General features: G+C 37.8%; 3 protein-coding genes and 1 long non-coding RNA gene across 6 annotated transcripts in view; 1 reads left to right on the forward strand and 3 right to left on the reverse strand.

Annotated features, from left to right (window-relative positions):
- LOC111462105 (pyrrolidone-carboxylate peptidase 1) overlaps positions 1-2,580 on the forward strand; it is a 3,205-nt gene extending 625 nt beyond the window's left edge. Inside the window, exons 2-5 of the mRNA XM_023105793.1 lie at positions 139-477; positions 661-765; positions 873-920; positions 2,128-2,580. Of these exons, the coding sequence (XP_022961561.1) occupies positions 211-477; positions 661-765; positions 873-920; positions 2,128-2,370 (663 nt within the window). The 5' untranslated portion in view covers positions 139-210 and the 3' untranslated portion in view covers positions 2,371-2,580. The remainder of the gene's footprint in view (positions 1-138; positions 478-660; positions 766-872; positions 921-2,127) is intronic.
- Positions 2,581-4,344: 1,764 nt separating this feature from the next.
- LOC111462104 (shaggy-related protein kinase alpha-like) lies at positions 4,345-9,357 on the reverse strand. Of its 2 annotated transcripts, none has more exons than XM_023105792.1 (13): positions 9,217-9,357; positions 8,238-8,413; positions 8,022-8,114; positions 7,664-7,723; positions 7,260-7,532; positions 7,025-7,099; positions 6,876-6,932; positions 6,646-6,786; positions 6,514-6,564; positions 6,314-6,409; positions 6,143-6,226; positions 4,895-4,997; positions 4,345-4,813 (listed from the first exon to the last, which is right to left on the reverse strand). In XM_023105792.1, the coding sequence occupies exons 2-13, from the start codon at positions 8,352-8,354 to the stop codon at positions 4,731-4,733; spliced, it is 1,233 nt and encodes a 410-aa protein (XP_022961560.1). In that variant the 5' UTR covers positions 8,355-8,413; positions 9,217-9,357; the 3' UTR covers positions 4,345-4,730. The 2 variants fall into 2 exon arrangements, with proteins under 2 accessions (XP_022961560.1, XP_022961559.1); XM_023105791.1 differs by having other exon boundaries at positions 8,238-8,503.
- On the reverse strand, positions 5,110-5,493 carry LOC111462106. Its single transcript, XR_002713705.1, has 2 exons — positions 5,301-5,493; positions 5,110-5,175 (listed from the first exon to the last, which is right to left on the reverse strand). It is a non-coding gene; the product is annotated as an uncharacterized LOC111462106 (long non-coding RNA).
- Positions 9,358-11,710: 2,353 nt separating the features above from the next.
- Positions 11,711-13,057, reverse strand: part of LOC111462103 (protein transport protein Sec24-like At3g07100) — a 17,351-nt gene continuing 16,004 nt past the window's right edge. The window contains exon 14 of one of the 2 annotated variants that reach the window (XM_023105789.1): positions 11,711-12,150. The gene's annotated coding sequence lies outside the window, so the exon portion shown is untranslated. Of the gene's footprint in view, positions 12,167-13,057 lie in introns of both variants that reach the window. The other variant, XM_023105788.1, reaches the window with a different exon arrangement.

A 13,057-nucleotide genomic window follows, 5' to 3' on the forward strand; every position in this document is an offset into this window, starting at 1 on the left:
TTTTTTTTTTTTTTTTTTTTTTTTTTTTTTTTTTTTTTTTTTTTTTTTGTTTCTCGATTTGTTTGATTTCCGTGGTAATTCAGTGGAGATTGTGTTATACTTTCGTAAGTGAGATTTTGGTACGTTCATATCTTGCAGATTGTTGAGGACGCTTTTCTATTTGAAATTCTCTCTGTATTAGCGCTGTTGCTTAGAACAGATCTTTGGTAAATGGGGTCGGAAGGGCCTCCATCGGTTATCATTCATGTAACGGGGTTTAAGAAGTTCCATGGAGTTTCTGAGAATCCTACTGAGGCGGTAGTGAACAATCTCATGAAGTATATGGGGAAGAATGGTTTGCCTGAAGCTCTAACTCTTGGGAGTTGCAGCATTCTTGAGACTGCCGGACGTGGAGCTCTTGATGCGCTGTATAAAACGTTGGAATCTGCAGTAGAGGGGAAGGGCTCTGAACCCACTAATTCCAGAAGAATCATCTGGGTTAGCTATTCCTGCACCTACCTCAATCCTTAAGTTCAGGATGCATTAATCTGTGTTCATTTGCCATTTCCTTGGCTTAACTGTGATTTATGACTAAAGAAACTGCAAATCTTAAAGTGGAACTTACTCAAGTTTGTGCTGTTCTGTGTGATGACTTACAAATTGTTACTGTTCTTGCTTCAGCTTCACTTGGGAGTTAATAGTGGTGCTTCGAGGTTTGCTATCGAACGTCAAGCTTTTAACGAAGCCACTTTTCGTTGTCCTGATGAAATGGGATGGAAGCCTCAGGTATATAATTTGGTTACTCTGTGTTTATCTCTTAATCTTGTGGGTTTAGTTTGCGTCTATTTTTCTGGGGGTTTGATCATCTGGTATTTTACTTTCATCTACTGCAGAAAGAACCAATTGTACCAGAGGATGGTGAAATTTCACGTACACGAGAGGTAGGATTTAATTTATGTCTTTTGGAGGCCATTTTTCTGAGTATATTAGAACTTTAGGGAATGCCTTAGTGCTTGAGTTGTTTTTCTGCGTTGAGAACCAGATTTTCCTTCTCTTTTACAAAATACAGAGGCTGAGATATCAGCATCCGTTGAAATTTGAGGGTTAGTCGGCTCCTATGAAGCAAGAACACTTCGGTTAGGATTTGAACATATTGAACACTCTAATTCTTTGGTATTTGTCATGGTATTTGTCAAACATGTGTAAAACAACATTGAGAGAGCACTTGAAACACATATACAACACTTATCAAACACATTGCACTAGTTGAACACCAAAATTTTTTTAGTTCAACCGTATGTGGGGGAAGGATTTGAACCTTTGATCTCTTAGTCGAGAATATATGTTTTAACCGGTTAATATATGCTCAAGTTAGCATTTATTGAACACATTATGGTGTGGAGATTTGAACCTCCGATCTCTTGGCTGATGACATATGCTTTAACTCATGTTGACACTTATTGAACACATTTGAACACATTAGAGGAACAATGTTTTATGAGTATATGTTTTAGGAACGGATCTTTGATAATAGTTAATTATCTTTTACTAAAAGCATGCATTCGTGAAAATATTGAAATGTATGACAATATTCAAATGTAATTCATCTCATTGTGTCCCAGTTGTGTTGTCTGTGTCCATTCTCTTCTGAAGTTGGTGGTACAACATCAAAACATTTTAATGAATTGAATCATTTTGGGGGGTGTATTGTGTACTGTGAGATCCCACATCGATTGGAGAGGGGAATGAGTACCTGGGCCCGAAGGGGGTGGATTGTTAGATCTCACATTGATTGGAGAGAAGAACGAGTGTCAACGAGGACGCTGGCCTAGAAGGGGGTGGTGGATTGTGAGATCTCACATTGATTGGAGAGGGGAACGAATCATTCTTTATAAGGATGTGGAAACTTCTCCCTAGCATATGCGTTTTAAAACCTTGAAGGGAAGCCCGGACGGGAAAGTCCAAAGAAGACAATATCTGCTAATGGTGCTAGCGGTGGTGGGCTGAGCTATTAGACAGATGGCATAATCTTTTATTTGTAAAAGTCTAGCACCCTCTCAGCTGGTTCTTATTACTATCATTGATGGTCTTAGATTCTTGAATGTGTTTTCTTCTTTTCCTGATTTCTTACCCAACTCTGGCTTGCAGACTTCTCTTCCAGTTGAGGAAATAACCAAGACACTGGCAAAGAAGGGATATGAAGTGATGACTTCAGACGATGCTGGTCGGTTCGTGTGCAATTACGTGTACTATCATTCCCTCCGCTACGCAGAAGAGCACGGGACCAAATCGCTATTTGTTCATGTTCCTCTCTTCTTAACTATAGATGAAGATACCCAGATGCAATTTATTGCTTCCTTGTTAGAGGTACTTGCATCTTCAAGTTATTAGGCTTCCAATGTATAGGAGGAGGGTGTATTGGGGTGATGCTTGTTTATCAAAATGCTTGAATAAACCATATAATAATATGCTTCAAGGGCTAATATATGTATTTCAAAATATGTTATCCATACTCGGAGATGATTTCGGCTACTCGTCTGAGAACAATAACATTTGGAGCCTTCGATGCCTCGTTTATGAATCAAAAGTTAAGTTTGATCAGTTGTTTGCTTAATTTCTTTATTGACTCTCCTCATATTATATTATGTCATTTCTATCATGATGATCTCAACAAGCTATGAAAGATTTAGAGTGACGTCAAATTCTTGAATAAATGATTCAAGAATACGTAGAACTCGAAATGATTTGATAGATGAAATTCATAATAATTTGAAGATTCATAACAATCCAACTCAAAAGTTTTTGTTTTTACGTAGCTTTGAACTGTTGATTAAATTTGCGCAGGACTAAAAAGATAGAACACAAAGACGGTCACTTTCCCAGCTAGGTTAGTTATTGTCCTACGTTAGTGATAGCGATCATTTTTTAGTTGAGAAAATAAAAACATTATAGATTTTTTCTCTAGTTTCTAGTTTATGATGTAAAATTATTTTTGTAAGATTTAAACAATTGTTTTTATGATTTCTTGTAATTCTAGTCAAGTGTTCTAGTCGATACCGTATAAGAGCTGACCTACGAAACAAAACCTCACAACAATGTCGTGTCTTTCTTAGTACCTTCTGATGTTTAAGTTAGTACTAAGGTGAAGTAGTGATACAAAATAAGGCATTCTAACCATTCCAGAACCACATGATGTTGTCCCAAGATGACAACAAAAATAGAGTTGCATTAAATGAACTCATTTGCAACTCATGTTTCATTAAAGATAAATCCAGTTTCGTTTATGTAACTAGTATCTCGAGTTACTTCAAACTACTTCAAGTGGAGCTTCAATTACTCTCGAATACATTACAAACTGTAAGTTAGCTTGTTAGAATATTATTCTCGGTAGTGAGATTTCATTGTATGTTTTCAATTTTATAGTATTATTTTTAAGGTTTTAAGTTATAATTCATCTAGTGATCATTATTATATGATACTGAAGGGCACGAGAGTCACAACCCTTTAGTTGGTCTCTGATTACTCTATGGTTTATTTTCAAGACTATAATAATCATTCACGTTGTTTTACCATTAAAATTTTTGTTATTTTTTTCTTGTTTTGTCGTGTGAGTTTTTATAGATCTCATCCTTTTCTAAAACCTTGTATTTTATAAGATAACGAGTTCGTTCATTATCTTTCAAGTGAGCATGGTTAGATCTAAAAAAAATTGATTCAATCTACAATTGCATATATCGAGCCTAATTATATATTTAATTAAATTATTTGATAAAATTTCAAACATTACATTAACGTTGAATCATGATGGTGTAGCAAGAAAAACACTTTGCAATGAAAACGCTTCGTTCAAAGTAACTTCAAACCGAATACTCCCCATGTTAGTGATAGCATTAAAGCTTGCCACCATGGTGGATTCAACCAGAGAACAAAGGAATTAAGAGGAGAAAACTCAAAAAAGAAGTGAAAAGAAAGCTTTCTTGATTCCTTACATTTCCTTTCGAAAAAGAAGAATCAAATGAAATACGAACAACCACGTAACAAAGGAGAGGAGCAAAGACGCTTGACCTCATTCAATCAATTCAGGACGGAAGATGAAAACACCTATTTATTTACCTCGTGAAAGAATAGTGAAACTCGAGTGAAAAGAGTCTAAGAGCGAAGCAGCTTTACCGACAGGTTGAGAAGCGAAGCAACTCGACTGTAAAGGAGAGGAGCTGATCATCCAGCCGCTTTACCGAGTGCTTGGCCACAGGGTCTTCTGGGCAAGGGAAAGTGGTTTTAAAATATAATCCCAACAAGAATGTATATAAATTATGGGCCCTTCTGGTCGGAGGGTGTGGGGGCAAAGAAAAGATGTGAGTGAAGAGCAGGAAGAAGATGAAAGTCCATGTTCATAAAAGTGTACACGAGGAAGTAGATACATCATATCATATCATCATCATCTGCACGTCGAGGGCAGCCGGACCAAGAGATCCGCTCCCAACTTCACCTTAACTACGTCCAAATCCTAATACACATTAAAACACCCGAACCCGAATTCGATACACATGGAACATTAGATATAGAGAGAGTTGTTACCCATTCATTAAGAACATATCTAGATCTGCTCTTTCAAAACAAGGAAGAAGTAGGTAAGGTAATACAGAGATGTACTCATAGCAGCAAACAGAAGGAATAGCACAGACTCGGACGCCATAGCTTTCGTTGTCAACACGACACCACCGTTGAAATGGTTACGTTTCTAATCAAATTCACAACCCAAGAAATGAACACTGTTTTCTTGCATGTTCTGGTATCAATTTCCCCAATATCTCAACAGCCACACCCTTCAATTCTAGTCAAATGAAAGTCACATGGATAATTAGAGCATGTCTACTACAACAATTGGATAGAAATAAATTATTTGTGACCATACCATTAGCCTTAAAGTTGAATAGCGGTGGAAGGAAGCGTCCATTGGGCAGTCGGGTATTCGGATCACGAAGCTCATCAAAAAATTGATGAGTCAAGGCATCCAACTGTATCATATGTCACATGGAATTAGTTAATTCATATGTCACTGTGTCATAAAGACAACAATGATTTCAACCATGCTTGATGATATCAGATTCAATTTCACAGGTCCTTTTCAGGTGTAAATATTCATATTGTTCAACAAGACGACAACCCATATAAAGATCACTTTTTGATAGCCACCTATTCTTTCTTATTTATTCGTCTAAATCTGATAGAAGGAACCATTTTATAAAAGCGCGTCCCCTCCAATCAATGATATAGCATTTACAAATACAGCATAAGCAAGCTACTAAATGATAAGCCACAAATGAGCAAGTAAAAGGCTTAAATAGGCCAAGCTTGGGCATTGGAACCATTAATATACAGGTATATTTATAAATTAAAAAAGAAAAAAAAAGAAGGCGCAGTAGTAGAGGTTGGAAAAAACCGACTATGTAACAGCTCAAACCCACCACTAGTAGATATTGTCCTCTTTGAGCTTTCCCTTTCAAATTTCCCCTCAAGGTTTTTAAAACGCGTATGCTAGGGAGAGATTTCCACACCCGTATAAAGAATGTTTCGTTCCTCTCTCCAACCGATGTGAGATCTCATAATCCACTCCCCCCTCCCTCGGGACCCAACATCCTCACTGGCACTCGTTTATTTCTTCTCCAACCGATGTGGGATCTCACAATCCACCACCCTTCGGAACCCAGCGTCCTAGCTGGCACTCATTCCTCTCTCCAATCGATGTGAAATCTTTATAATCCACCCCTCTTCAAGGCCCAGCGTCCTCGCTAGCACTCATTTCTCTCTCTAATCGATGTGGGATCTCACAATCCACCCCCTTTCGGGGCTCAACGTTCTCACTGGCACACCGCCCGGTATTTGGCTCTGATACCATTTGTAATAGCTCAAACCCACCGGTAGTAGATATTGTTCTCTTTGAGCTCTCCCTAGGGAGAGGTTTCCACGTCCTTTTAAAGAATGCTTCATTCCCCTCTCCAACCGATATGGGATCTCACACACTCCCATCAGAATTTTAAAGCAAATCAAGATAATAGCCGAACCAGTATATCTAACTTTCTTTCATTTCATCTGAAAGCCCAAATACAAATACAGACATTATGCATTAGCATGGCAGCCTGCTGTGAGACCAGATACATACCGCTGAGCACCTTAGGTTAGGAGAGTATTGCAATAGTCTAGACACAAGGTCAACAGCTTCCGGTGGCATACGTTTGTGAAATATCTGCATGATAAGTTAATGCTTAAATACATAGATCAGAAAAAGCAACAAATAACTACATATGCATACAACATTTCCACATGCAATTACCTTGTGCCATGGGTGGGCTTTAATTTGAGGGAATTTATACTCTGTATAATTGGGATTCATGCATTTAATTTCTTCTCTGGTAGGAGTGCCCAAAACCTACAAAACCAGTAAGGATGAAGTAAAAAACCCGGAGGGAAAATGTAAATATCCTCACGCTCGCAACATTAAAAGAGCGGTTTCATGTTATCCAATAAAACTACCTTAATGATTTCAACAAGCTGGTCAACTCCACTCTCCCCAGGAAAAAGAGGCTGATACAAATAAATAAATCTTTAGGAAAAATCATTCAAAAAAAAAAAAATTCAAAATAGCAAACACACGCAATCAACTACCTGACCAAGCAATAGCTCAGCAAGAACACAACCTGCAGACCATATATCAATTGCTGAAGTATACTCTGTAGCTCCAAAAATAAGCTCAGGAGCTCTGTAGTATCTTGAACAGATGTAGGATATATTTGGCTCCCCTTTCACCTGTATACCAAAATGAAGATAATAGTATCTACTTGGTCAGACAACAGTAAAACCCAATGATCTTTTTTTCGTGAAAAAGAATAACATACCAGGACTTTTGCACTCCCAAAATCACATAGTTTAACCTGGTGAGTATGTGGGTTCACCTGCATAAATGGATAAAAAGAAAAAACAAATTATGTACATAGGTAACAGGAGAAAATAATGAGAACCATAACTCTTGCTTTTCTCAGCTTACCAAAAGGTTTTGAGGTTTAATGTCCCGGTGACACACCCCAATACAACGGTGGATATATGACAATGCTCTGAAGATCTGTGAGAATATTATTTAGAGAGAGATATAAAACTTAACCAATGTACACCGCACCGCTAATGGGTAACACCATCTTTATTCCGCATGATGTAGACTTTCAATATCATTAACTAACTGGCCAACATTACATTTATTGAAAAGATATTCAGAAGAACAATACCTGGTACATGTAAAGTTTTACATAGATCAGTGGCATCCTTTGATTCAACTTGTTGTAGTGCTTTATCACCCTATGAATTGTTTCCGGGACATACTCAAGAACAAGGTTGAGATACAGTTCATCCTTTTCGGTGGTTGAGAAGAAGCAATGCTTTAACGCGACAACATTTGGATGATCAAGAAGCCGCATAGTTTGCAGCTCGCGGTTCTTGTACCTTTTGTCTTGGAGAACCTTCTTTATAGCCACAGTTTCCCCAGTCTCTAAGCACTTTGCCTAAACAAGATACAGAAAGTGATAAAGGCATACACAAAGTACTCATCCCCGATATCTGAAAAAACCTGAAAATGTAATTTTTTAAAAAACATAAAAGGTAAAAAGCTGCCATCAGTTGGGGAAAACATTACCTGAAACACGACTCCAAATGATCCATGCCCGACAGCACGTTCTGCCATGTAGCTGATTGTCTGCATTGAAATACCAAGTACCATTAGAGGCACAACAAACAATGACTAACGATAATAAGTAGAGAATCCAGGCCAACTACATAACAATTTATATTTCAAATTCAAGACATAAATACAAAATGTATAATGAATCTCAGTACTTGGAAACAGAGAGGAATGACCAACATATGATATAAATGATGATCATGCAATCTACAAGAACTTTCACACTAGAAAATGTTGGTCAGCCCACTCAGAAAGTTGATATTCTTAAAATGAAGGTGATAAAAGGAAGAATTGAATATTATGCATTTCATACCTGCTTTGGGTAGCCATTTCGACCACCAATTGTTGTCACAATAATATGGCCTGTCTCAGTCCCATTGCCGTCGATAACAGTTGCTTCCACTTCCTACGTCATTGTTTCAACACATGAGAACTCATGGAAAAGACCACGAATGAATATGAAAACCAATTCATGTAAATGATAACGATTAGAAATGAAGCTTAAGAGCATAAGAAGATGCAAGCATACCTTGTCATCTCTAATTTTCATGTCATTCATCTCTTCGGGTAACCTATCAACACCAGCAGCATTATGACCAGCTGGTTCTCTCAAACTTGAGGTAGAAACAACACCCATAGAAGCCATTTCTTGAAATTTCCGCGAGCTTTCTTCAGTGAATGATCCTTATAAAACTAATCATTCACCTGTTCATATGAAATCAGATAAGCCAACTTGTTCACATACCTTGATTCCAATAACATCTACCGCATTACTCAATCCTCTCGTCACAATATCTGTGAAATATTAATATATGATCTCATCAACAATTTAACCCTGGTTTGGAAGAATAACTCTTACTTCAAAACGATTTAGACTTGGTTTATCCCACTGCACTTTCCTGGATGTTCTCAACTCATAAAACACAGAAGAAAAACACTACGCTAACTCGGGCACATGAATCCACAGAATGGTTAGCTTTATATTCGTTGACCATAGAAGAAAACGAAACCAAGGACCCAAAAGGTGTTCATATCTATCATTCTCTCGCGTCTAAATAGTTTTGGCTCAAACCATTTTTCATCCAAACCAACTCTAAACGGTAAAAGAACCCTCTCAAGAAATCCACCACAGAAACAAAATGTGATCTGAGCAGAAACAGGGGCATAGGTCAACATATACAGTAATCGGAGAAAAAAAAACACACAGTCTGTATGGGAATAGAACTCGTAGCTAAAGACTCGGTCCTAGGAAATCAAATAGAATATATACAATATTTGATAATTAACGCATCAATCCCGTCGGAAACTGCTGCAACAATCATAGGACGACAAACGAAGAGAAAAGCATAAGAGAAAGAAAAACATCAACAAGTGGATGATCCAGAAAAGTGACTCAAAATGATCAAACACAGGAACAGCAGCACGATCCAGGTAAAGAAGAGCCATTGAAAGAACAAAAAAAAACAAGAAAAAATTTGAAAATATAATAAAGAGAAGAAACTCGTTACCGATCGAATCTACAATTTGGAGACATGGAGGAGAAAACGGGTGAAAATCAAAGCGTGAGATCCGCAGGAGAGTTTGTTGTAGGGCGAGCGATGCGAAGAACAGGAGAGAGAGAGAGAGAGAAAGGGAGAGTTTTTAGTTTATTGCAATGTTGTGGTATGTGCTATAATGCGCCAAATAGGTGTCCTCTCATTTATTTATTACAAAATTAATTATTAATTAATTATATTTCTTCTCACCATTCAACCTTCCTTTACTTTCACCTCTTACCTCCTTTTCCCAAAAAAAAAGGCTATTTGATTCCTTTTCCCATCCTTTCAAAACCAATACAATTCAATTAACATGCGAGGGCATATTTGTCATTTCATAAGAAGAATTACGGGGTGTAAAACAAAAAAATATGTTGATTCGGGTTGGGTATACTATATTTAATTTATAACGGAACCCCGCCCTTAACCCATTAACGAAAAAGAAAAAATAAAGAGATACGGTCATTTCATTTCGACAAAAGACCCACCTCCAAGTTCCATAGCTTTGAGTCCGCTATCCCGATCATGATTTTCCTACCCCCAGAGGGAAAAGTCCTTCCCTTTGTGGCGTCTCGAGTCAAGGGCCCTTTTTTGCAAGAACGCCCAATGAGTTTGTCGTGCTGCTATGATGTAACGTGCAGTCGTCCCAAGGCAGCAGGATGTATGGTATAGGACTCCCTAAGTTATCGTATGCGATCATCTCACGTCTAATGATGTTGGTTAATTTTGCATATGAAATTACAATAATAGGCATCCTTTGGAGGTAGCGAAAAGGTCCCTTGGAAAGTAAGGCATGGGGCTAAAAATGGAAAATTGAAAAGACAGGAGCAAATTGATGTCTAGAAATAGAAGTAATGTAATGGTGGGGAATGGCAGAAGGCCAACATTTGCATGAAACCAAAGGAGAAATACAAAGACATGTGAAGATTAGGTCATGACCTACTTACTCCCTACGACTTCAAAATGGACTTCAAAACGTGGTTGAATAGCCTTAACAAGAATTCGGTTTCACCCTCAACAGGGGTTCGTGAAGATCTTTTTGATACAGATAATCTTTGATCTTCATCTTCCAAAAACCGAAATCGGGTCCATCAAACTTCTTAATTCCAATTTTTAAGTTTTCTATCTTCACAGATAGTGGTGAATCTCGCTTAGCTCTGATACCAGTAGTCAGGATTGCACAACACACATACTCAAGCATGTATACGAAAGAGCTATCTAAGTGATATATATATATATATATAACTGTCTATCATTAGTCACGTAACAATGATTGGACATTTTTCCGCGAGCAAGAAAATCGCTCTAAAATTGTTTCATCATCCATCATCCCAATACGTGAACTTCATAAACCAACACTGATCAGAAAATTGAGCTTGAGTGTCATGATCATGCTTGTCCAAAGCATGTTGCTTATGGCCACATGACAGATGTTCTAGTCTTGCTTGTTCGGGTTGGTTGACAGGGACGTCAACCAATTGAGTGAGGGAGGATGTCACGATCATGCATGTCCAAGGCGTGTTGTCAATGTCCGCATGATAGATATCCCGATCTTGCTTGTCCAGGATGTGTTGTCCATGGTTGCATACCTGTTACAAACCCCTTTTCCATCCTAGATAGGTCTTTACCATTCCATATTTGTTACAAACTCCTTTTACATGCTTCCATCCTAGATAGGTCTTTACCATTCCATATTGGGTCAGTATGAGAGTGCATGACAGTTCACCAAAATCGTGTCTACCTGCAAGAGCTAAAATGCCTCAAAATGTACTATAGGGGATATGACTAGTTGTCAACTTCTTCCTACCCAATAGTTATATGGCCATTATTGTTGCCTTTGTGCTTACGTTCCATATAACATCATTTCCAATTTCTCAAATCTTGTTTTCTAAACTCTCTTTCGAAATCTCTCTACCCCGTCTTCTAAAACTTTCTTATTGAATCGAGGCCAGAGGCTCAAACATACGTCATTTGACCATAAGCGACACAAGAACAAATAGGCTTAACTCATTTGTTGCTAGATAGTGAGGGCCGCACAATCGCATATCCGCTGCTATCAAAGTGTGATTGTGACACTGAGCTAGGTCATCTAAAATTTTCATCCACCAAAGTCTTAAATAGTAAACATAAATTGCAATAATAAAACTATATTTTTGTAACACCAATCATTTAAAGCAGCAATTAACTTCGCCAAGAAAGTAGAGTGAGTTATGTCTTTCTCTATTATCTCTTTTGGGTCGACCTTCCATTGAAGGGTTGACGAGAATTTAAGCACACTCATTCGAGGGTTGTCTTGACCTTCCCTCAAAAGAACTACCCAACCACCCACCTCAAATTGTCCTCACCGAGCCTCTCTCAGTGCACTCCAAGTGTCCATTCAAGAAAGCAACGACACAAGGGTCGAGACTACGCGTGACAAGAGGGAAGATGCCTAAAACAGTTGAGATCATACATTAAAATGTGGCTGAAAAGAATGAACAACAATATATAATTTCTAGATCAAGTTGTAAAATTACAAAGCTTCCTTCAAACAACCACCCACCTCAAGAAAAACCATGCCAAAATCAAAGTTGAATAACCAAACAAAATCCAAATAAATGGCCAATGTTCTTGCAACAATTCTACCCAAATCTAGGGGTGACATATAGACAACACAATATATTAAGAAAAATAAAATAACATCTTATGTATATATCCCTATAACAGTGACAACCTCTCAACAAGGGCAAAAATTATTGTTAAAAGACAGAGATAATCTATCTGGCAACAAATTTATGAAGCAGCCGAATCCAAATCCACGTACGTTGCTTCCTGGAGCCCGTCGTTGAAGCTAAATTCGTCTCATGGCGTCCAGTAAAATCTTCCATTGTTTTTCGAGACAACGCGCTTCTTATGCCAAATTCTAACCTGCTATATTTAAGAACTGCATTAAAAGAAAGAAACCATATGGCTTTCATTGGTCACGTAACAATGATTAAACATTTTTCCTTGAGCAATGCAAAATTGTTTCATCATCCATCATCCCAATACATGAACTTCATAAATGAACACAATCGATAACTATGATTCCATGTTGATAATAAAATAGAGCCAAGTCATCTGAAATTCTCAGCCACCAAGGCCCAGAACAGTAAAAATAAATTGCAATAAGTGGATATGCCATAATAGAACACTATATGTTTGTAACACCAATACTTTAAAACAGCAATTGCCTTCACCAGGTCACCAGGTCACCAGGCCAAAGTAGAGTGAATTATGTTGCCTAACGCTCACCTTGATAGCTCAACTCTACCTTGGCCTTGTGAAGGACATTTACGAAAACAAAAAAGAACAAGAAAAAGTAGTAATAATAAAAAAAAAATAAAAAGGGAATCATTCCTCGTATTCCAACATTAAAAAGCAGATAAGTTTACTTCACAGTTGAGATCATATGCTCAATGCTATAAGAAGAGAATTTTTAGGACTGTGAAACACCCATGGGAAAGGTGTAGGCTTTAGCTGTTTATGCTGCTGGCTACTGGTTTTGAGACTTCTGAATGAACCTACTTTCTGATGGCATATGGTGACCCATAGCATATATGGGATTTACGTGACAAGTTGGCTCATGGGCAATTCTCGTATGCTAGCCTCCCCACCCGAGGCTTTTTCAACTTACTCCTTGTAGCAAAAGTAGTTCCATCTCTTGTGGGATTTTAAGGATGCTAAGGTGGAATCTAAGTTTAAATAGAGTTCTCGACGTAAGGGAGGTAGGTCATAGGAGTGTCGAGGTTCGATACAAAAAAAAAAAAAAAAGGTAACTTCCACGGTGAATCAC

This window comes from Cucurbita moschata, unplaced genomic scaffold (genome assembly GCF_002738365.1).
Source record: "Cucurbita moschata cultivar Rifu unplaced genomic scaffold, Cmos_1.0 Cmo_Scf00026, whole genome shotgun sequence".
NCBI classification, from domain to species: domain Eukaryota; kingdom Viridiplantae; phylum Streptophyta; class Magnoliopsida; order Cucurbitales; family Cucurbitaceae; genus Cucurbita; species Cucurbita moschata.